The sequence below is a fragment of the Thamnophis sirtalis genome, unplaced genomic scaffold (assembly GCF_051295495.1).
Source record: "Thamnophis sirtalis isolate CommonGarterSnake01/CBP01778 unplaced genomic scaffold, rThaSir2_p1.2 scaffold_7, whole genome shotgun sequence".
NCBI lineage: Eukaryota > Metazoa > Chordata > Lepidosauria > Squamata > Natricidae > Thamnophis > Thamnophis sirtalis.
The window spans coordinates 77,726,522-77,748,656 of record NW_028261387.1 but is presented as its reverse complement, the minus strand read 5'-3'; the positions used below and the strand labels follow the sequence as shown (position 1 = coordinate 77,748,656).

General features: G+C 37.5%; 1 protein-coding gene across 2 annotated transcripts in view; it reads right to left on the bottom strand.

Moving 5' to 3' along the window:
• Window positions 1–22,135, bottom strand: part of BCAS4 (breast carcinoma amplified sequence 4) — a 34,062-nt gene that overhangs the window by 7,576 nt on the left and 4,351 nt on the right. Inside the window, exons 2-4 of one of the 2 annotated variants that reach the window (XM_087720464.1) lie at window positions 19,915–19,986; window positions 15,838–15,939; window positions 13,918–14,052 (exon numbers count right to left, since the gene is read on the bottom strand). In XM_087720464.1, coding sequence (XP_087576590.1) covers window positions 13,918–14,052; window positions 15,838–15,939; window positions 19,915–19,986 — 309 coding nt within the window. The remainder of the gene's footprint in view (window positions 1–13,917; window positions 14,053–15,837; window positions 15,940–19,914; window positions 19,987–22,135) is intronic. The other variant, XM_087720465.1, reaches the window with a different exon arrangement.

Below are 22,135 nucleotides of genomic sequence, written 5' to 3'. Positions count from 1 at the left end.
TTTGATGCTTGAATTAAAAAACAGTTACTGGATTTAAAACAAGAAATACAAAAACTTGAGAGTTTTTGAGGCAGTGATCAAAATGTCACGGAGATCAATAATACGCTTGACTAATGACTGAAACTCAAATAGGATTCATTTATAAGACTGGTTTAGATTTCTTTGAAAAAAAAGCTAAATACTGTTAACAGTATTGCTATGCAAACAAACATGTCATGATTCCTTGACCTACTGATTTGCCTTGGAGTGGCTAATAATTCAGATTAATTTTTCCCCAAATTCTGAAACTCATAGGCAGTCTCTGGCTAGAGGGGAAAAAATATTTTCAGATTCCAATAAAGGAGAATATTTGTAGCTCAGGGTTGAAATGAGGGATCCTTGGTGCTCTCTGAGCTTGGTTGTTTTCTTGCAGATGTTTCATTACCCAAACTAGGTAACATCATTAGTGCTGGTTTGGGTAATGAAATGACTGCAAGAAAACAACCAAGCTCAGAGACCATCAAGGATCCCTCTTTTTCTGATTAGCTACCGGTGGTTATAAATTGTATAAACAAAATCATAGCTGAGGTGGCCAGCTATATAAATTGAATAAATAATTATTAGGTTCTTCTTATGAGAACCTTTAATTTCCAGAGCTCATTGCAAGCAAAACAGCTGGCATGAACAATCTACCCTATCTCAAATAGATATGTGAGGAGAAAGAAAATGTGTATCACTATTGCTTATTTTGACTCCTCACTTATCAGTGGACAAAAAAAATCAACAGATTATTTTTGCAAGAATTTGCTCACAACATACTGTAATAAAGTCTGTCTTAATGTATACGGAGGAGGAAAAAAAAACTAAGAAGAAAGCATCACGAAGATAATTATGATAATATTATTCAAATCGCATCTAAGAACTTATTCCAAATACCTACAAATCTTACAACCGCTTAGGGCATTGTAAATGCTGTACAGCAGACCTCTGTAGTTTTTGTTTGTGCTAATTTGATATGCCAAGAATATATGGAATTTTTTGTGAAAGCCAACCCCCCCCCCCTCCTCAGACACAAAATACAATCATCTTACTGTTTTACCTTTCCCAAAAGCATTAGGTTTGCAAATCATTACCAGATTTAGGGGAAAGAAAAGTACCTTAGTTTTATTGTGCAAGTTATGGGCATGAATATCAATTACAAGTGCAAAATGCAACCCTGATTCAGTCCTGTATTAATTTATGCTGCTGTCTTTAGGGGTAGTGAAGTTTCTTTGTGAAATCAAATTCTAATTTTTAAAAATAATTAGTCTAAATATGCAATGCAAATGTACAGGAAAACAGTATCAATTTTATTTAGGCCCCAAAGCAAGTTGGAAACATAATCATAACAATATGCACATTACAAAAAACTTGGTATTGAATAAAAATATAATAAGTAAAATAATTAGATGAATATTGCATAATAGTCTGGACCAGCTCATTGATTTGTTATTAAAAATATTGCTTTTATAGCCATAGTTAAAAATCTGGCTTTTACTCAGATAATAAGATACTAATACAGAGCCAAGTTCATTATTAATAAATGCTTCTTGCTATAATCCACAGAAAAATAGTAGTATCAAAGGAATCTGTTTTGTACATCCCTTTAATTTTTTTCCCAATTTGACAACACTAACACGAGTAGACTATCCCGTTGCTTCTGAACCTCCATTCTTCTTGATAATTCCTCAGGGGATCATGAATGGCTGAACCTCTACTTGTAACAAGCATTTGAAGTGCAACAAATTCATTAACTCGTAAGCACTATTTAACTGACTGTAAATTCATAATAGAAATTTACATCATCCTTAAAATCAGCATCAAGAGGCTCTGGCTATATTTTGTCTGCTAAGACAATCTGCCATCTGCTCATGTTGCATTTTCACCTCAGGAAATAAATTGGGATTGTAAGACACACACACACACACACACACACACACACACACACACACACACACAGAGGGAGAGAGAGACAGACACACAGAGTTTTAGTTAATGGGGAGCTACTGTGAGTTTTTATATGCAAAGCTGAACAAAGCAAAGGAGACAGGCACCATTACTGGAAAACTGAACCTGAATGGAGGGGAGGGAAGTGTCTTGTTAGTTTATTTTGTAAGAACAACTCTGGGAAATGTCTTGGACAGAGGAGGAGGAGGAAAAGTGACTGGGCATATTTGATCCTCCGTCAGCCGGAAATTTGCCTTGAGGAGAAGCTCTGTGGAGGAAGATGGGGGAAGGGCAGCGGGCTAAGGGGAGAGCAAGGAGTTTAGAGTTCAGTTCAATGTTTGGTCTCCTTGAGGCTATGATGGAGAAGAGCATCTTTGCTACAACCACCATTACTCCACAAGCAAAACTGGGAGCTGCTATAAAAAAATGCCATCTTCCCCAGCAAAAGCTTACCCTACACCCATACACTACATTTACCCCTACTCCTACCCCACCCTCCATGACCCCAGACTCTCTTGGACTTCAAATAATCCTTGACTTACAACCACAATTAAGCCCAATGTTTCCGTTATGAAGCAAGACAGTTGTTCATTGAATTTGCCCCATTTTATGACTCTTCTTGCCATGAATGTTACATTGCAGTTGTTATATTAGTGACACGGTTGTTAAGTGAATCTGGTTTCCACATTGACTTTGTTTGTCAGGTCGCAAAAGGTGGATCACATGCCCCCGAGACACAGCAACAGTCATAAATACATGGCAACATGCCAGTTGCCAAGCATATCAGTTTTGATCACATGACAATGAGGATGCTGGTCATAAGTATGAAAAATAAATCCCCTTTTTCAGTGCTATTGTAATTTTAAACAGTCACTAAGCAAATGTTTATAAGTCAAGGACAACCTGTATTATCAAATGTCATTCCCAAGCTAAATTACTCTTTGAAGTTATTTAGCAGTTGAAGTTAAATAGCAGTTTGTTTTTTATTTTTTATTTAAGGTAACTAAACTACTACTATGGAAAGGATCACATTGCCTCTCAGCTTGATCCCATCCAACTAAACGTATTCTTTCTATTTCTCTTAAAAATATGGCTTCTAAATCTGAACAAACAGCGGGGAAGGTTTTCCTTTTATCATTAAAACTCGCTCTGTGGATAAAATGGGCAGTTTCTAAATTTAATAAGTAAACAAAATTAATTGGGTGATTCTATTACTTTATAAAGCAGAAAAATGGTTCTCTAGAAAATACAGTGCAAATAAAAAGCAGTGCAATCTCCTTGAGTTATCAAACATCCCACAGATGTTTTAGCATTATACCTTCTGGACTTTCATACTATAAAACAATAGTGATGATATGGATGGGCTAGGCTATAATCGATTTGGTTAGCATGTTATGTGAAGCAAGACATAACTTAAACCATAAAATAATATGTTATGTGAACATCAGAAGTGTGTTTGGTTAACCGGCCCAACTACATTTAACAGCCTCTTGATATTTACACAGAGCTTGGGGGTTGTTCTCATAGCTATTTTATCTTTCTAGTGCCTATTTCGTTTTCATCTCTGTCTTGATAAGTTTAAATCACATTTCATTAATGAAGCAGGAAAGTATCTTTCTGGCAAATTTCAGCTCTATTTTTTTGGCAGTTCAACCAACTGATTTGAAACTTTTTAAAAAAGTATAAACAAACAGTTCAGGCAAAATACATGTGTAATCCACAACATAGTAAAACTAATATATACATATGCATTCTTAAAGGTTTAAGTACATTTTAAGATCCAAATTGGATCCTGAATTTGGAGGTGGACATATTTTGAAAAAGTATTGTTGGTTGAACAACAATAGTACAGCATGTCCATTGGAACTGGGCAGCTAATAAATTTGAATAAAGAAATATTGCATTTTGTTTGTAAAAGATTCTGGATTGGGTTCCTCTAATTTCAGGGCAATCATTCATTCTAAAACTTTGGGGAGTTACTTCTAATGAATGTAAATGTAAAACTGAGCAAGGTGCAAAGCAATGGTCTGATTCAGCATATTATCATACCATGTTCAACTTCATGCCATATACACCAAGATTCAACAGGCATCTTCTGAGCCGGAATATTGCTGTATCTCAGTACAAACTAATTTCATTTCATACCTCATGCAGAGTCAGTATTACCTGTGCACAGCAGGATGTTTATAGTCAGGGCAGAGCAATGAATCCTGGAAAAATGCCACAAACCTCTCTTCTTGAATAAGTACTTTGGACTCCCCTCTCCTTTAATTAATTTCATCCCAAGGTATATTAGCAGTTCTCTAACTGAACCACTTTTTGGATCACAGCTATAAATTGCCAGTCAAAACATCATTTCATTACAGAGCACATCAGCGGTGATGTGATTTTAAGAATGGAGCTGTCCCTGGGGAAAACAGCAGACTAATAATAGTTTTGCAACCAAGCTGAACAATATCACTCTGAATTAGAATTACTTTTTGAATACATGCCTTTCTGATATTTTGTAGAAATGCTCAATATCTTCATGAGACAGGGAACTAGGGAAGGGATGAAAAAAATAGATTTTTTCCCCATTCACTATCATATGGTTCTAGATCAGGGGTGTCAAAACTCAAGGTCCATGAGATACTTAGATCTGGCTCGTGGGGTCACCATGGAAACAGTTCAGGACTGCCCACGGTGCCTCTGCCACCGAAAATGGAGGTGAGGAGGGCTGTGTGAGGCCTTTCCAAGCTCCATTTTTGCTGGCAGATGGTTGCAGGAGGCCGTCATAGCTGAAAATGGAGCTTGGGGGGCTGTTTTCGCTGGTAGAGTGCTAGGCCCGCCAGAGGGACTCCCGACACAAGTGATGTCAAACTGGCCATGCCAATTTCTTTCTTATGGCATTCTTTGGCTTTCTCAATTATCCAGTGGACATCAGCTATAATGTCTAACGTTCATTAGCCTTTTCTAAAGCCAGTTTGGAAATCTGCTATCTCTTTATCCAGATACAGGTCTAATTTACATTGGATGATCCTTAGTAGTATTTTGCTAGCATGTGAGACTAAAAATATTGCACACTCTGTTAACTCCCCTTTTTTCAGTATTGGAATGTATTTTGACTATTTCCAATCATTTGGCCACTGTGTCAGTCTCCAGATTTGCTGGCTTAGCTTGGTTACAGCCTTTATTGGTTTTGTTCAAAGTGCTTGTTTTGACATATACACCTTTAAATACATTTGGTTCAGTTTACCTAAAGGAGTTTTCCTCACATAGCAAACTGAGAACTCCAATTATCTTCAGAGGATTTATTGCACATGATCCCTTGGAAAAACATCCAGTTTAGGAGGGTGGCATTTATCTTGTGGAATTCCAGCGCCCCTGAAGTGCAGATTACTTTCTTCTTTGCTCTCTTCAGGAAGAGACTAGAAAGTTTTATATTTTCCTTTTCCTCCACTAAGATTCTGGTTTTATGAATGACACATGTATTCTATCCATTTGTTGCATTTGATAATCAGATGGTATGGTAAATTTATGGTTCCTCTAAATAGGGAAGTACATCATTTATAAGCTCCACAAAGTCTTAAAAACATTTTTTACCAGTTTCAAGATAATGCAGCACATTTTTTAAAATTTTATTTATTTCGTCAAGCATATATTATATAACATATATAAATATAAACATGTTTTTGAATACACGAAAAGGATACAAATAAAAAGGGACATTAGGACAGGGACGGTGGGCACATTGGTGCGCTTATGCACACCCTTACAGACCTCTTAGGAATGGGGTGAGGTCAACAGTAGACAGTCTAAGGTTAAAGTTTTGGGGGTTTGGGGAAGAAACAACAGAATCAAGTAGTGCATTCCAGGCATTGACAACTCTGTTGCTGAAGTCGTATTTTCTGCAATTCAGTTTGGAGTGGTTTACCATAAATTTATATCTACTGAGTGCTCATATATTGTTGTGGGTGAAGCTGAGGTAGTCATTGACAGGTAGGACATTGTAGCAGATAATTTTATGTACTTTGCTTAGGTCAGACACATCCTGAAACAAATTCTCTAAGTGCTTCAACACAGCAGATCCTGTATTATGGAGGCTGCAGAACTTCAATTTTAGAACTGGCACAAAGGTCTCATAAAGTGACCTCAGACAACAATTGGTAATCCAGCTAACTCATAAACCTAAGCCAGAAAATGTTTTTTTTGGGGGGGAGGGGGGGTTGGCTTTCCATAAAACCTATAGCTTGTTCAACAAGTAATGTTTTTTTAAAAATTCTGTTTAAATAATAACTACTATATTGCATTTATAAAAATAAATACTATATTTATAAGTCAATATAAATACTATATTTATATTTTCTCCACTCAACTAAGAGAGTCCCTAAATTTGCTAAAGTGATGTAAATGCTTGTTACTGTTTTTTGACACAATGTGGGATGACTCTAGAAGTTACTAGTGGGAAAATGAAGGAACAAAATTCTACCAACTAGGCATTCCTAAGGTAAAGGTTCCCCTCGCACATATGTGCTAGTTGTTCCCAACTCTAGGGGGTGGTGCTCATCTCTGTTTCAAAGTCAAAGAGCCAGCGCTTTCCAAAGACATCTTCGTGGGCATGTGGCTGGCATGGCTAAATGCCAAAGGCTCATGGAATGCTGTTACCTTCCCACCAAAGGTGGTCCCTATTTTTCTACTTGCATTTTTATATGCTTTCAAACTGCTAGGTTGGCAGAAGCTGGGACAAGTAACGAGAGCTCACTTTGTTACACGGTGCTAGGGATTCGAACCGCTGAACTGCCGACCTTTCTGATCGACAAGCTCAGCGTCTTAGCCTCTTATAGACACTCCTGTATAGAGACAAAATGTCAACTATAACCCATATTCTGAATCTTGTAGCCTGCACACATTTTGTACAAAATAACAGTGATAATTTTCCAACTGCAGTCAAGGTTTCCGCAAGGCTAAGTGAAGGCGGAGGGTGGGGAAAGAGGAAGGGAACAGAGTTGTCATATTATTTTTCCAAATTACCACATAATTCTCTTAGAGTTTTGGTTCTCTAACTTATTTCAGCACCTCTGGCATTGTTCCAAGAAGCCGTTTCAAGCAGAATTGCCAGGAAAGACAAAAATAACATTAATTATTTGGTGTTTTGGCTTTGCGGGAGGCCTATCCTGAGCTTGGCCTGTTGTGGGAACAGATAGATTAGCTTGCTTTAGTCCTTGTCAAATGCACAGGCATTCCTACGTAAACACTTCGCAATGAATCTCCTTCAAACAAGAAACATACCAGAAAGTTTGACCTTTGTAACAGACAAACTACACATTTTGTATGCCTTTAACATTAAACAGGGCTGTTACCTGAAACCATAGTTTTTGTTTCCAGGCTAGCTTCCCTCATACTTTTTTTTTTTTTTTTTTTTAGCTAAGGCTTGTATTGCAAAATGCAAAAAGGAAAAACAAAACAAATGTACCCAGATTTGTGGATTAGCTCTGGAAGCATAAATCAGAATAATTCACTTAACAATACAAAAACCTAACAAAAACTCCCAGGTACCTAAAAGGGAGGGGGGAGGTGAAGAGGGAGAACTGAACAAGGAAGGTTTTCACCCTCTTCAAGAAAACTTTTGTTAAGTTTTCACTTCCTTCCACTCTTGCTATTCTTCTCAGTCATCATTTGCCATAGTCTGCTTCAGGGTCCAGTTCAAGGTCTTACCATATTTTTCAAAGTATAAGATGCAACTTTTTTCCTCAAAAAAGAGGGTGAAAATCTGGGTGTGTCTTATACACTGAATACAGCATTTTTGGCCTCCCAAAATCCTGCCCCCTTTGCAAAAATCGCCATGCATAGCCTTTAGGAAGCTTCCAGAGTGCTCCTGGGGGCCGGGGAGGGCAAAAATGAGCAAAAATGGTTTGTTTTTTGCTCGTTTTTGCCCCCACAACCCCCAGGAGCACTCTATAAGCCTCCTAAAGGCTGTGCATGGCCTTTTTTTTGTCAAAAAACTGCCCATTTTCACCAAAAAAAAAAAAAAAAAAAACCCAGGCCATTTTTTTGCTCATTCCTCCCCCCCCCCAAGGAGCACCCTACAAGCCTCCTAAAGGCTATGCATGCCCTTTTTTTGACAAAAGACAGGCCCATTTTCGCAAAAACTGGGCCATTTTGGGGAAGTCTGCAGAGTGCAAAAACTTCTTTTTTCATTTGCCTCTTCAAAGTCTTGGTGCGTCTTATACTCTGAAAAATATGGTAGTTATTGCCTTCAAAGCCCTTTATGGCATAGGATATCAAGAATATCTGAAGACCCATCTTGGCCAAATGGATTGGCCTGCCCCACTGGTTCTGAAAGAAGGGACCCACTATGGAATTTCAGCTGGAAGGATCTAGGAAAAGAGCCTTTTTTGCCATAGCCCCCATCCTTTGGAACAGCTTGCTTCTAGAGGTGAAATCTGCCCCCATCCTTCCGGAACAGTCTTAAAAGCTGGCTCTGTCGGTTAGCTTGGAGCACTCATGAAGGTACCTCCATACCACTCGAGACCCTGGTTTTCACTGAGACAATAGTTGTAGCTCAGGGTTGAATTGTGGGGTTCTTGGTGGTCTCTGAAGTTGGTTGTTTTCTTACAGACATTTCATTACCGAACTAGGTAACATCTTCTGTGCCGACGATGTTACCTGATTTGGTAATAAACTATCTGCAAGAAAAACACCAACCTCAGAGAGCACCAAGGACCCCTTGGTTTTCAGTTTGCATTTAACTCTTTTAAAGTTTATAATTTAATGTTAAAATTTAAATTTGTAATATTTATAAATTGGGCTTGTATTTATATTTCTATTGCATTGTAAACCTCCGGAGTTGTGTTGGAAAGCAAGATGGTGGCAAATAAATTTAATAAATAAAATAAATAAAAATAAGAATGTTACAGAAATGGGTAACAACAAACTGAGCTAAAGACAGGCTCAGCCTACTGCATATTTTCTAGCACCTCTAAATCAGATCTGTACAACATATGGCTAGTCATTTTCAAAAATAATAAATTCATTGCTATCTTCAGCCTGAAAAACTGTCCCCCAATTGCCTCCAAACTCCAGCATTGCTGCTACCCTGCTGGCTGATCAGTGTGCCACGTATTCAGGGGTGGGTTTCAACCGATACGGCCTGGTACGGCTATACTGGATGGTGAAATTTAGCGTGCCTTCCCGTACCCGCTGGTCAGGAAGCCCCGTACTGGAACGCTCCCTCCCCTCATTTGCTCTTTCATTTGCCCCGCCCATCCTCACCATGCTGCCGAAAAGTTCTCAGAAGAAGAACCAGAAGAAGAAAGAACTGGTGAGTGGTTGGGGTGGGGGGGGGGAGGATGTTGGGGAAGAGGGAAGAGGCAGAGGAGCTGTTAGAAGAGTGTGTGCATGTACAACAGGCTGTGGGTTTTAAAAAATGTCTTAGTGAATCCAGGAAGAGGGAAGAGGCAGAAGGGCTGGAAGTCTTTGTGTTGTGCACAGGCTGTCAGTTTTAAAAATGTCTAAGTGAATCCAGGAAGGGGGAAGAGGCAGAGGCACTTGAAGCGCGTGTCCTGTGCACACGCTGTGAGTTTTTAAAACTTCGAGTGAATCCAGGAAGAGAAAAGAGGCAGAGGGGCTGGAAATGTGTGCTGTGCACAGGCTGTGGGTTTTAAGTGGGTGCACAGGCTGTGAGTTTTAAAAATGTCTGAGTGAATCCAGGAAGAGGGAAGAGGCAGAGGGTCTGGAAGTGTGTGCGTATGCACAGGCTGCCAGTTTAAAAATGTCTGAGTGAATCCAGGAAGAGGGAAGAGGCAGAGGGGCTGGAAGTGTGTGTGCTGTGCACAGGCTGTGAGTCTTAAAAACTTCGAGTGAATCCAGGAAGAGGGAGGAGGCAGAGGGGCTGGAAGTGTTTGTGTAAGGTGGTCAGTAATGTTGAAGACTGGCAAGGACAGCTATATTTCCTCTGTAAGTAGCTGTTTTTTTGTTTTGTGTACTTATTTTATTCTTATTTAAGTAGTAAGTGCACAAAATAATAAATTTCCTTTTTTATATCTTCTTTTTGTAGGTCATTCTTTGCAGCAAAGAATTCAGTCACATCAAGTTAGCCACTTCCACCCAGTCACATGACTGTCAAGCTACTCCCACCCGGTCACATAACTGCCAAGCCACTCCCACCATCACATGATCACCAAGCCACTCCCACCCAGTCACATGATCATCAAGCCACTCCCACACGGTCACATAACCACCAAACCACTCCCACAAAACAGACCACACCTACAGAATAGGTTCTAAAAAATTTTGAAACCCACCACTGCAGGTATTCCTTTATACCCTGCTAGGATTTTGCATTTATCAACACGATCCTTTCTCCTCTATAATTTATCCTAACTGGTGATGTCCTTCTTAGAACATAATGCAACGTTACAATCACCCCAATATTTTCCAACCTTGGCAATTTTAAGAAACCTTACATTCTGCAATATTCCAAGGCAGATTTTGAGATTCACTCACTGAAAAAAGCTATTTCAACATTTAAATAATTCCAAAAGCTTCTCAGTGCTTTCTTGCTTTTTATTGTATAATTACTTTTTAAAAATATATCTCAAACTCCATCTCCAGGAACAGACCAACATGATAAACACTTACTTAGAGATTATTTTTGTTTATATCTTTTCATGCTCATTTATCTTGTTTTCATTCTTTTGTAACTTTCTTCCTTCCTTTATACCCACACACATACTTTCCCATTCACATATTTACCCCCTCAAAATTCCCCCCCGACTAAAAAAATAGTTAAGTTGTGACATTTAAAAAAATTAACAGAGTCCTGCTTCTTTTTCCCGGAAGGCAGCGTATACCATTTTAAAAATGGTATCCAAAAGCATGAATAATCCAATTTGGCCTAAAGTAGCTGTTTCACTCAACCACAAAAATGAAGAAAGAGATTAACAGAGGCCCAAACAGAGTCTCGCTTGAAGGAGGAGGAGGGGGGGCGGACAGGAAAGTGAAACTCAGAGGCTCACAAACCAGATCAGGACACAGGGCTGAAGTAAAGTTTTATAATCCACCCAAGTCTGTTCCAATATATTTAGGAAGGGATCTCATTCCTTGCCAATTCTCCCCCCCCCCCCAAAATATTTTTTTACACTGATTTAAACCGCATTAGCGATGACAATAATAATAAAATAATGGGAAATAAATAGTTAAATAAAAATTATCAATCAAAAGTTGATCATATTTCAGCGTGTGCAGGAAGATCGCACAAAATGATTAAAACAGCAACATAATACATTTACCAAAGTGATTCACTGGAACATCGGTAAAAATTATCAATAAGCCAGTAATAAAAAAATGGTGAGAATATACAATTGAAAAATTAGTCAAAAACAGGCAGGCTAAAATATTTTGGGATATCTGAATACAGGTAGTCCTTGACTTGTGAACACAACTGAGCCTACAATTTATGTTGCTAAGCAAGACAGTAGTTAAGTAAATTTTGCATTACAAAAGGGGAGTCAAACTCGAACCCGTCGCGGGCCACGTCAGGATTTTGTTTGCCCTGGGGGACTGGGTGAGTGTGGCCTGCTCATTGCAGCCGACTAGGTGGGTGTGGCCGGGCTCAGGACAGCAGGGATGGTCCCTTGCTGTCTCTGGGATGGCCCATGGGGCAACTTTGTGGCCTAGGACATAGATTTTATTTTTATTTTCTAGACGCAACTTTATTTTTAACTTCTATTGTTAGGTATTGTTCTCAAAATATATGAAATTTTTGTTTGAATATAAATCATATAATAAAACTAAAACTTCAAGACCCTTTTAAATGTTCATCTATCAACAGTGACATTACAAGAATAGCACGCCAGAACATTTTAATTTCTAGCATTTTAATTCTAAAACGTTTTGCTTGTCAGACAATATGTTTTAAAATTCAAATAGGAAAAAAAACCGCATCCATTCATACCTTTAAAAATTGCTACAATTGTGGGAAAATACCTTTCATGTATAATTTCTACAAGAGATTTATATTCAAGCTATTCTACACCAAGAAGCTCCATTTGTTTTAAAAAGGCAAGCAAATCAAATTTACTTATTGAAGCAATGAAACAGAAACATATCCAATCACAAATCTAATCCAGCAACAGATATCTATATCCTGGTAAAATTCAAACCAGATCATTACAATTCATTGTATCTGAGATTTTTCTCTAAAAAAGTATTATGCAAAAATGACTGTTGAGAACATATTAATCCAGTGCTAAAAGATTTCCACTAGTAGCTGGTTTATTTCTGAATAACAAGCCAAAGGGTTGGTTTTGAACTTTAAAATGCTAAAGAGTTTGAGTTGCAGGATATAAAGATTCAACTTCTTCATACAAATCTGCTGATAAGCAAAATCTAAGGAGGCTCTTCACAGTATTTCAGATACAAAACAGATGCCTGCCAGAGATAAAGCCTCTTCTATAAGGCATCCCAAATATGGAACTAACCTCTAGATATATTCACTTCATGGATTTAGTTATAGCAATAGCACTTAGACTTATATACTGCTTCACAGTGCTTTTACAGTCCTCTCTAAGTGATTTACAGGGTCAGCATATTGCTCCCAACAATCTGGGTCCTCATTCTACCCACCTTGGAAGGATCGAAGGCTGAGTCAATCTTGAGCCTAGTGAGATTTGAACTGCCAAACTGCAGCTAGCAGTCAGCTGAAGTAGCCTGCAGTACTGCACTCTAACCACTGCGCCACCTCGGCTCATTTCCTTTCTTTTGGGAGCCAGGAAAGCATATATCCCAGTGGTACTCAACCTTTTTCTTCCCCATGGACCCCTTTTTGTGGCCATGGACCATAACTCCGGACCCCCAAGCCTTAAGATTTAACATTTCTTCAAGCCTTCATGGGCACTACGATGACATTACATGCTACCCCCTCCTATGGGTGCACAGACCACAGGTTGAGAACCACTGACACATCTTTTTTCTCCAGTCCTTCTAATACTAAGAGTTTTTGCAGTTGTCCACTGCATTGTTTATTTGACAGATTTTGGGATACTGAGTAATCCATTAAATTTTTAATGTTTTTTTTCTCATTTGAAGACTTTGTCTAAAAGATAAAAGTCAAATAATTTAAATAACAAACAATACACAGGGTCCCCTCCTCACTGCCTGTCTCCTTGCTCACTGAAAATATTTGCCCAGTCAAATAGGATAGGAGTAGGGTGATATACAGTATATATAGTGTAATGGAAAAAAATGCTGAATTAGGACCAGGATTCAAGTTCACCATCAGACATGGAGGTTCTCTGGGAGAACCAGACAGTTGTTCACATACCATAGCCTTGTTCTGCTGAAATAAATGAAGGAGCACTACAGTATTGATGCTGTCTTATGCTCCTAGAAGGCCAGGATATACATCCAACACAGGAGTGGGTTCTGGCAGCCGCTACTGCCGGTTTGCTTGTGAGTGCATAGTGCCGCCTATGGCGCTGCCAGGAGAACCGGTTCGGGGGGCATGGAAGGCCTAGCTTGCTGCTGGTTCCAGCGACCCAGGCCGTCAAACCATTACCGGTTCGCCCAAACTGGGCCAAACCAGTAGGAACCCACCATTGATCCAATAAATCAATACCCAAATTCACACAGTGAATTTCAAACCTTTCAAGCAATTTTGTTCTCTATGTTGAAAACGATCAGGATAATCCAAGAACCTGCTTCAGAACTGCTATGAACTTAAATCGGAATGGTGATTTAAGGAATAGATCAGATGCTTTTTCTTTACTGCATATGTAACTGAACTGAACTTGTTCAAAGAAACTGCAGAGGTTTTCATGGCAGGGTATTTTGAGGCTCAGCAATTTTGAAGTTTTGAATAATCTGTGAAATGTCCCTCCCCCAAAAGAAAATAATTGTCTATAGCTGAAAAATGGCAGAGGAAGTATTGTTCAAAGCGGCTTTTTCTCATGTCTGAAAATTTTTCCTACTTACTTTTTTAAATAAAGGGAAAACTAGTGGCCCAAGCAGCTTTTGAATAGAAGGAGGACATCCAGCATGGATCTTCTCTGCTTGGAGAATTTGTTCTTCTAGGAAAGAAACATGATGGCCGGCCATTTTCACAAATGCCTAAGAGACACAGAGAGAGATTAAGTCATCAAAATAATTGGTTTGATATCTTAATTTTTGAAAACATTTTCCAAAGTTATTTTTCAGCAACTGGAATATTTGTGTGTTTGTGTGTGTGTGTGTGAGAGAGATCGATCAATGGACATACTGAAATTATGTCTGACATACTAAATGGACTGAAGCAATATTGATCTCTCTTGTTTGCTGTTGGAAACTTTAAAAAAAGGAATAGGAATGTTGTCAACTATAGTTTGCATTATTCCCATTTTCCCAAGGTATAGTAGTTATATCTTAAATATATATATATTTTTAAAAAGAGAGAAATCCACATTTATGAAGGGTAGACTTTGAGTCATTTTCCTTGGTTACCAACTAATAACTTTCAGGTCTAAACAGATTCACTTAGTATATTGGATACATATAACAGAGAAAGTGAGGAGAGTAATTTTTAAAGTATTTTAAAATAAAATTTATCAATATTTCCTTCTATTTGAAAACAAAATGTAAAATAATAGTGAAAAGTTATATTGCCAGCATATATAAAATTTGCAACATGGCTTTATAATTCACCTATAATTAGTTTGTGACCAAAGTTACAACATAACTGAAAAATGTATCTTATGACTGTTTTTTCACACTTATGACCTTTATAGCATCCTCATGATCATGTAATCAAAATTCAGATGCTTAGCAATTGGTTCATATCTATGACCATTGCTATGTCCCAAGGTCACTTGATTACCTTTTGCGACCTTCTCACAAGCAAAATCAATGCGGAAGCCAGATTCACTTAACAACTGGGATACTAACTTATCAATTGCAGTAGATTCACTTAACAATTGTGGCAAGAAAAGCTGTAAAATGGAGCAAAGCTCATTTAACAAATGTCTCAATAACAGAGATTTGGGCTCCGTTGTGGTCGTAAGTCAAGGACTACTTGTATGGGAATTACAGTGACTCTCTAAGAATAGAATAGAAACAAATATTATATTAGTACTTAAGTGAAAGAGTTCCAAGGGAAATTCATACATCGATGTGTCTTGAACCTATAGAAAGAATAAATGAGGAATATCTATGGAGATGCTCATTCATCCAGGTCATGGTTGTCCCAAGGGTGCTTTTCCAAGACGCAAGTAGACTTTGTTTTTTCTTTGAAGATGTTTCACTTCTTATCCAAGAAGCAGAATGAGAAGCAAAACATTTTCAAAGAAAACCAGTAAGTCAGTTGCCTCTTGAAAAAGCAACTTTGGGACAATAAATCAGGAATGAATTATACAGTGAAACAAACATGTGAATAGTGAGTGTCTGATAGAAAATGGGACACTTAGAAAGTCCCATTGAATTGAGCTGGGATCCTCAAAAAGGAAGATGTGAGTATATTAAAAGGCACAAGGTAGCAGTAAGATGTGGCGGTTACAAGAGTTAGAAAACTGGTTACAAGGGTAGAAAACTACAAAGAGATATATTAAATACTGAAACCTGAGTTAGCCATATTTCCTTTTTTTAATTCATACACAATTTCTTTCCATGTCTGTGTTTTGTTGTGTAATGTGGTTCACAGTGTAACTTATCCAAAATTGGTATTGGTATATGTCACATTATTTACATTTGCTTTTAGTGAATTCTAATTTTAAAAAAATCTATCTATCACTTTTTCCCCACCTGTTTTCTGATAACAGTGTGATGATCCTTAATGGTAACTATCTTTTTAAATACTTCAACAGAACAGAACCTACTTGAAAGCATAGGCTTCTGTTCCAACTTTGCATAATGTAAGCAACAAACCTCTAGTTTATCCACTTTTGTGTAGACATTGTTCATTTCTGAAACCTTGGCCTTAATAAGTGGAATCATCTCTTCCAAGAGAATGGATGTATCACTCCTAATCTGCATGAAGAAAAAAAAAATCAGTATCACAAAGCATTGCCAACAAATACAAAAAGATATTTAGTATACTGTAAAAATGCAAGTGATACCATTTTATGTATTATATGGTGCCAAACAGTTTCCTTTAAAAAATTCAGTATAGATACCAGTAGACTCCTTCCTAGGAATTATATGTTCCGTAGTTCACCCTCAATTATGCTACACTGACAGCTTGTGCCTTTACCAGCTACTAGGACTCCATTATACGTAAGCCACATAATGTTTCGTATTTTAGCTTAAGGTTGCAAGAATACATACATTTCTCCGCCCAAAGTTGATTCTTAGCATGCTTCCATTACATCTGCTGATTCACTGCCAGAGGCGCTGTTCTGATTTTTTGTATGCAGCATCTTACAAGAAAAAACAATTCTTCTATATCTATTCTGGCTTTGCTATCCACCCTCTTCTGCCTATCACTAATTAGCTGACAATGCACCCTACAACTGTACAACTGGAGGAGGACTTGCATGGGCCTGGCTCCAGGATTCTGGCTACATCTCCTCTGTTAGATTCCTTTCTGTGCTCTTCCTCTGCACTCTGCTCTGTTGTTATTTTAGTTGAAGAAAGCTAAAAACAACAAACCCAGATTAAAATCACAAAGGATGTTTAGAAGCAATGCTGCTATTTTTTATTTTTATTTCTCCCCCCCCTCCCTCCTTATTTTTCAGGAGAACACAGGTTAGCTTCCAGGTTGCTCTGTTCTGTTTGGGAGTGAGTGGTGGGTAGAGTTGTACCCATTATTTACTGTTTTGCTTTTCCAGACTTGCATTAAATCGAGCAATAGGCAGAGTTAGGATACCTACAGCATTGCCAGCTGAGCAATATAATGCTACATTATTGTACGCACAATTTTGAGAGACACTGGCACAGCCCAAGTGGCTCCAGTTCTTTAGAAGACAACAGCAGAATAGCAGCAATAGGGTCTCATAGAACATAGAGTAATAGGGTTGAAAGGGACTTTGGTGGTCTTCTAATCTAACCCTCCTGTTCACCATTTGAGACAAATGAGAGGGTAGGGTAAGGAAGGGTAGAGTGGGGAAGAGAAGGGAAAAGAAAGGGGAAAAAAGGAAAGGGAAAAAAGTGGGGGGGGGAAAGGAAAGGAAAAGAAAGGAAATACATTTATCACCTGTAGAAGGATGAAGGGAAACACTACAGTATTATAGGAGCAGCCCTTCTTCTTTGACAATAAAACAAACACAAAATTGGTTCAGGAAAGTAATGCCCCCTTTTTGGGGGTCAGAGAACATGTACGTACATTGAACAAATAATAATTAGTATGTTTTGGAAACATACCATCAGAAACTGTCAAGTAAAATCAACACAACAAACATAACTGGGTACAGGAGAATCAATAGAAAAAGCTGATTGTTGTAAACATGCTAAACAAGGTAAACACAAGTGCATGTAACAAAAATGTGAAGTTTTCTGAAGCTAAAGCAAGAGCTGCTGTCCTTTCAATCCACAGTCTACATTGTCTTACCATAAAAGCTCCAGCATCTTTAAGATAAAGCCCGATTTCTGGTGACTTCATAGTCATCTCAATATTGGGTTTTGGTCAACAATAGATCAATAGTTTGCCACAATCTTCTCTCAGAATGTTAAATCAATATCTCAATCCAGCCTACAGCCCTGGCTTTTCCTGGAAATTTTCATTCCACATTAACTTATGCTTAGTTTTCCCTCTCCTAAAGAAATCTTTATGCACTTTATAAGGAAAGAAATGTGTAGCAAATACTTTTCTTTTTTTATGCACGCCTTTGCTGAAATAGAATCCTTAAAAAAAAAACACAGGTAAGTCCTTGCAGAAATCCCCTTGGTGCCACATTAAAGACCAAACCACATAAAATATGTGGACTCACTATAGTGTCTTGTGGAAAATTGCACAATATTTCATAAAAGAAAATGTAGCAGCCAATAGATTATTTCCAAACTCAATTCTTCTGTAATTCCTTTGCAAACTACCCAGAATCCACTTAGGTGAAATGGGTGGTGTAGAAATGTAATAAATAATAAACAAGAAATTATCACAAGGAAAAGTTTAGTGGGGAGAATAAGAGGCAGGAGTAGTGTTTGCTTCCAAAAAATTAAAAAGGTAGGATAAAGTAACAACTACTATGCTAATGTAATAGCATATTAAACCATTTTTTGTTATGTTGCCATTTTTTTCCTGTATTGTAGACTCAGTGGCTTCTTCTGATACCTTCTACTTTCTTTCCACCATTGGAATTGTTTGAAATTATGTTTATAACATTACATGTTGGGGGAGTTTTCCCATGAGCATCTCCTGCCATTGAATTATACTTTGGTTTGAATTTATTAACCCCTGCTTGTTTCAAGTTTGATCCATCAACGTTGTTTGTTACCCTCTTCAAAGCTCTCCCTGGCTTTATTTTATCGTCTAAGTCTTTCAATTAATGAGGATCAAATGAAGTTAGTTGGTCCTCTTTTTCTATAAGAGGCTAGATAAAAAGTGTTCTTGGAAATCTGAATATTTATTGAATCTATCCAAGTGATTTTGGATTGTTAATTAGTCAAAACATCTCATTAGAACAAAATGTATCTTATTCAAAAAAAGTAATATAAGTAAAGTCTCCAATACATTGTCCGTGCAGAGGAAGACTCATCAGGGAATCATATTATTTTTGAGTTCTAAGCTTTTAGTACTTCTTTTGTTGTTGTTGTTGTTGTTGTTGTTGTTGTTGTTGTTGTTGTTGTTGTATTTCATGCTCTTGTTGTGTTTAACCATTATTGTAATGTACTGCAATATATTGAACTGCAGACTGTAAAATTTTTAAACCAATAAAAACATAATAAAAATAATTGCCTGCTCCTTGGATACAAGAGACAGCAAAGAAAACAATGAGAACAAAGTTACAAGGCGAGACACTAACAGACATAATTCTACCATTATCTATGCAGAAACATATGATCTTGAAATCGATAAGAGATAATTCCCAGGAAAGTAACCTTAAATATTTTGTTGGTTACAACTGGAGCAGAGAAATCTGAAATGGCAGAATCTGAATACCCATGAAAACAATTTATATATACTTAGGAAAGGCAAGTTACCATTTGTCGATGCACTACGTGCTTAATAAATATGTAATGCTCTTTGGAAAGCCTTTTAAGCATTTTTTTCTAAACTAAGCTGATGTGGGTCACACTTTATTTATCATGAATTAGAATGCAATGATTAAAAAAAGAGGCCCACAAATCATTGCAATGCAAAGCACTGATTAAAGAAGTTATGCGATATTTGCACGGATGATACGAACAGGACTGTATTTAAAATCACCAGTTGCAAAGTACTGTGCTCAATTTTCATGACACAAGATCACTGGGCCTCTTGGGAATTTTTTTTTTTTTTTTTGGGTCCTCAAGTAAAAAGTCCACAGTCACTTTCCAAGATGACCTTTGGACACCTATCAACGTCATGGCATTAGGTTATCTTCTCCACTGAAACATAAGAGGGGAAATCTTGGGCAGTGTGCGCAAAATCTCTCTCTAGAACTAACCCAGGGAATCTTTCATATGGTATTCAAGGAGACAACTGTGAGCAGAGCCTCTTATTGTGTCTATGCATGCAGGTAAGATTGGTGCACATAAAATTTACAAGAGCACTTGTCTAGGCCCCGTATTTGTGCACCATGGTGCCACCTTGTGGCTTAACCACCACTGTTCTCAGTAATAAAAACCATTTCAGAGAAGGTTGTTATCAAGATGGCTGCCTCAGGAAGAATGTGAGCATGTGTATGTGAGTGTGCGCGCTTGCTGGAGTGTGTGAGAGAGAAGAGAGAAAGTCCTGTAGCTCCCTCTTCCCACACAGCTCACTGCAGCTGAGCTGCTGTTTCTAAATCACTCTCAAGATGGCCTCCAGAGGGGATAACATAAGAGGAAGCATTTAGATTCTCCAAGGTCTTCAGAAGCTAAACATACCATATCAGTCATACCACAGAACTCATCCAGCCTTATTAACATCTCTTCTATACATTCTTCTACTTCTTTCATCTGGAAATAAAGAGATAATTTAAAAATTACTGCCCCTGCAAAGTGAGAACATCCCCTGTATCCCAAAATTGAATGACTTTTGATTTATTTAACAAAATTAAATTCTGACAGTTGAACACAATTTTTTTATTTCAGATTAAATTATGTGAACCTACATACAGAACACAATTTTTTTTAAAAAAATGCCATGCTTGACAAACTTGATTCTCCATGTTTTTTTCTCGATGACAAGCATGCAAAATTTTCTTGCTTGAATCCTTTCCAATATCAGAGCAACCCACTCTTTGCAGAAAGCATTTTTTTGTGTGTGAAAACCCATCTAAGGTGATGGAGTTCACCATCTAAGAATCTGTTTGAAACAAGTTCCCTAATTTAAAGCGATTATTGGAATATGTATAAAATGGTCTTTGAGCGAATCTGAAATAATACACGGTTAAATTTTTAACAATTGTCCTTTCTCTCATAATACCATTTGAAAGAAACATGTAACATAATCTACAGTAAAATCACATAATTTTCCAATTACTTCATGTTTTGAAAAGGAAAGTGACAGAAAAAGCTAACTGCTGCAAATTTAAAACTACTTCTTTCTTTTGGCCCAGCATAAATTTGGAATGTTTATAGAACAGAAACATTTTCTTTAAATCTGATGGTGAGAATTCTGCTTGAAATGTAATAGAATCTATTATCTTATGGTGATCTTCTGCAACCTGGTGCCTTTCAATTTTGGATCAGGTTAAGAAAGATTATTCAAAATGAATGTTGAAGCATTATTAAAAGGTGAAAATACTAGGTATGTGAACTGAATTAAAATAGATACTCCTAATATAACTAGGTACTCCATCAAGTGTTATCTTTTTTTAAAGCAAACAGTGCCTTTAAAGCAGTTTGTGTATTTTCAGCTTAACACCATGTATGGTATCATCCATTATGGCTTATGTACAAGCCAGATCACTATCATTTATCCAACAAACCATGTTTTAGAAAATCTTGGTTAGAATTATGAGTGGAAAAACTCATGACGGATTCCTGATTCCTATGCCATCATCACTATTTGTTCTAAAACTGTTTTCTTCCCCTACTTTATCACTACAGGTAATCCTTGAATTATGACCGGAAGCAAGGTTGGCATTGCGGTCGTAAGAGGTGCCAGTCATTAAATAGGTCATCCTCTGACTGACCTGATTTTATGACATCTTTTTGCAGCAATCATTAAGGGAATCTGCTGTCATTAAACAAATGCCATGGTCATCAAGTGAATCCACTGTCTGCAGAAACTAGAAATACATGCCAAAAAAAATATCATATATAATGCTTATGGGACAGTGGGACATTGCAAACAGCCATAAATATGGGCTGGTTGCCCAGCATCCTCAAAATACGATGTGACTTTGGGGTGGCTGCAGGGTGGTAGGTTGGCTGTTGGAATGTGAAATTTTTTTGCTCCTTCATAACTTCAAACAGTTGCTAATCACCATAAAGTAAGTCAAGGAATACCTCTATTATAGTATTTCTACTCTATTAAAAGTTATGATTACAAAATTAAATATTATTTTTGCTTTCTTCTGTATTTTAGTACATATTCTTTTTTACACACACACACACACACACACACACACACACACACACACACGTCTGTCTGTCTGTCTGTCTGTCTGTCTGTCTCTATCTATCTATCTATCTATCTATCTATCTATCTATCTATCTATCTATCTATCATCTATCTATCCAATCTGAATTTCTGTAAAGTTCAACGGCACCTTTAAAAGCCTTAAATAATCCCTATTATCAGAATTATATTTCACTTTTTAGGTCACAGACTATCACTTGAAATCAGCTCTTCTAATATTTCAAGGAACAGGCCTTACATAAACATTACATCATTTTCTCCTTATTTCCTCTGGTGACCTTTCCACAAGCAGGCAGGATGTTTAGGTGCACTTTACATATGACAATTGTTCACCCACACCCATTGCCTGTTGGTAGCTCTGCAATCGCCAAACTATTATGTTGTGCTTATACCACACACAACGTATAGAAAACAAACATGATAACAAATGGCATAAACATATGCCTTAAGTTCTTGTCAATTACAGCCTTGCAAAAGTCTGTGACATTTAAATAAACTACTTTTAGAATTTGAATTATG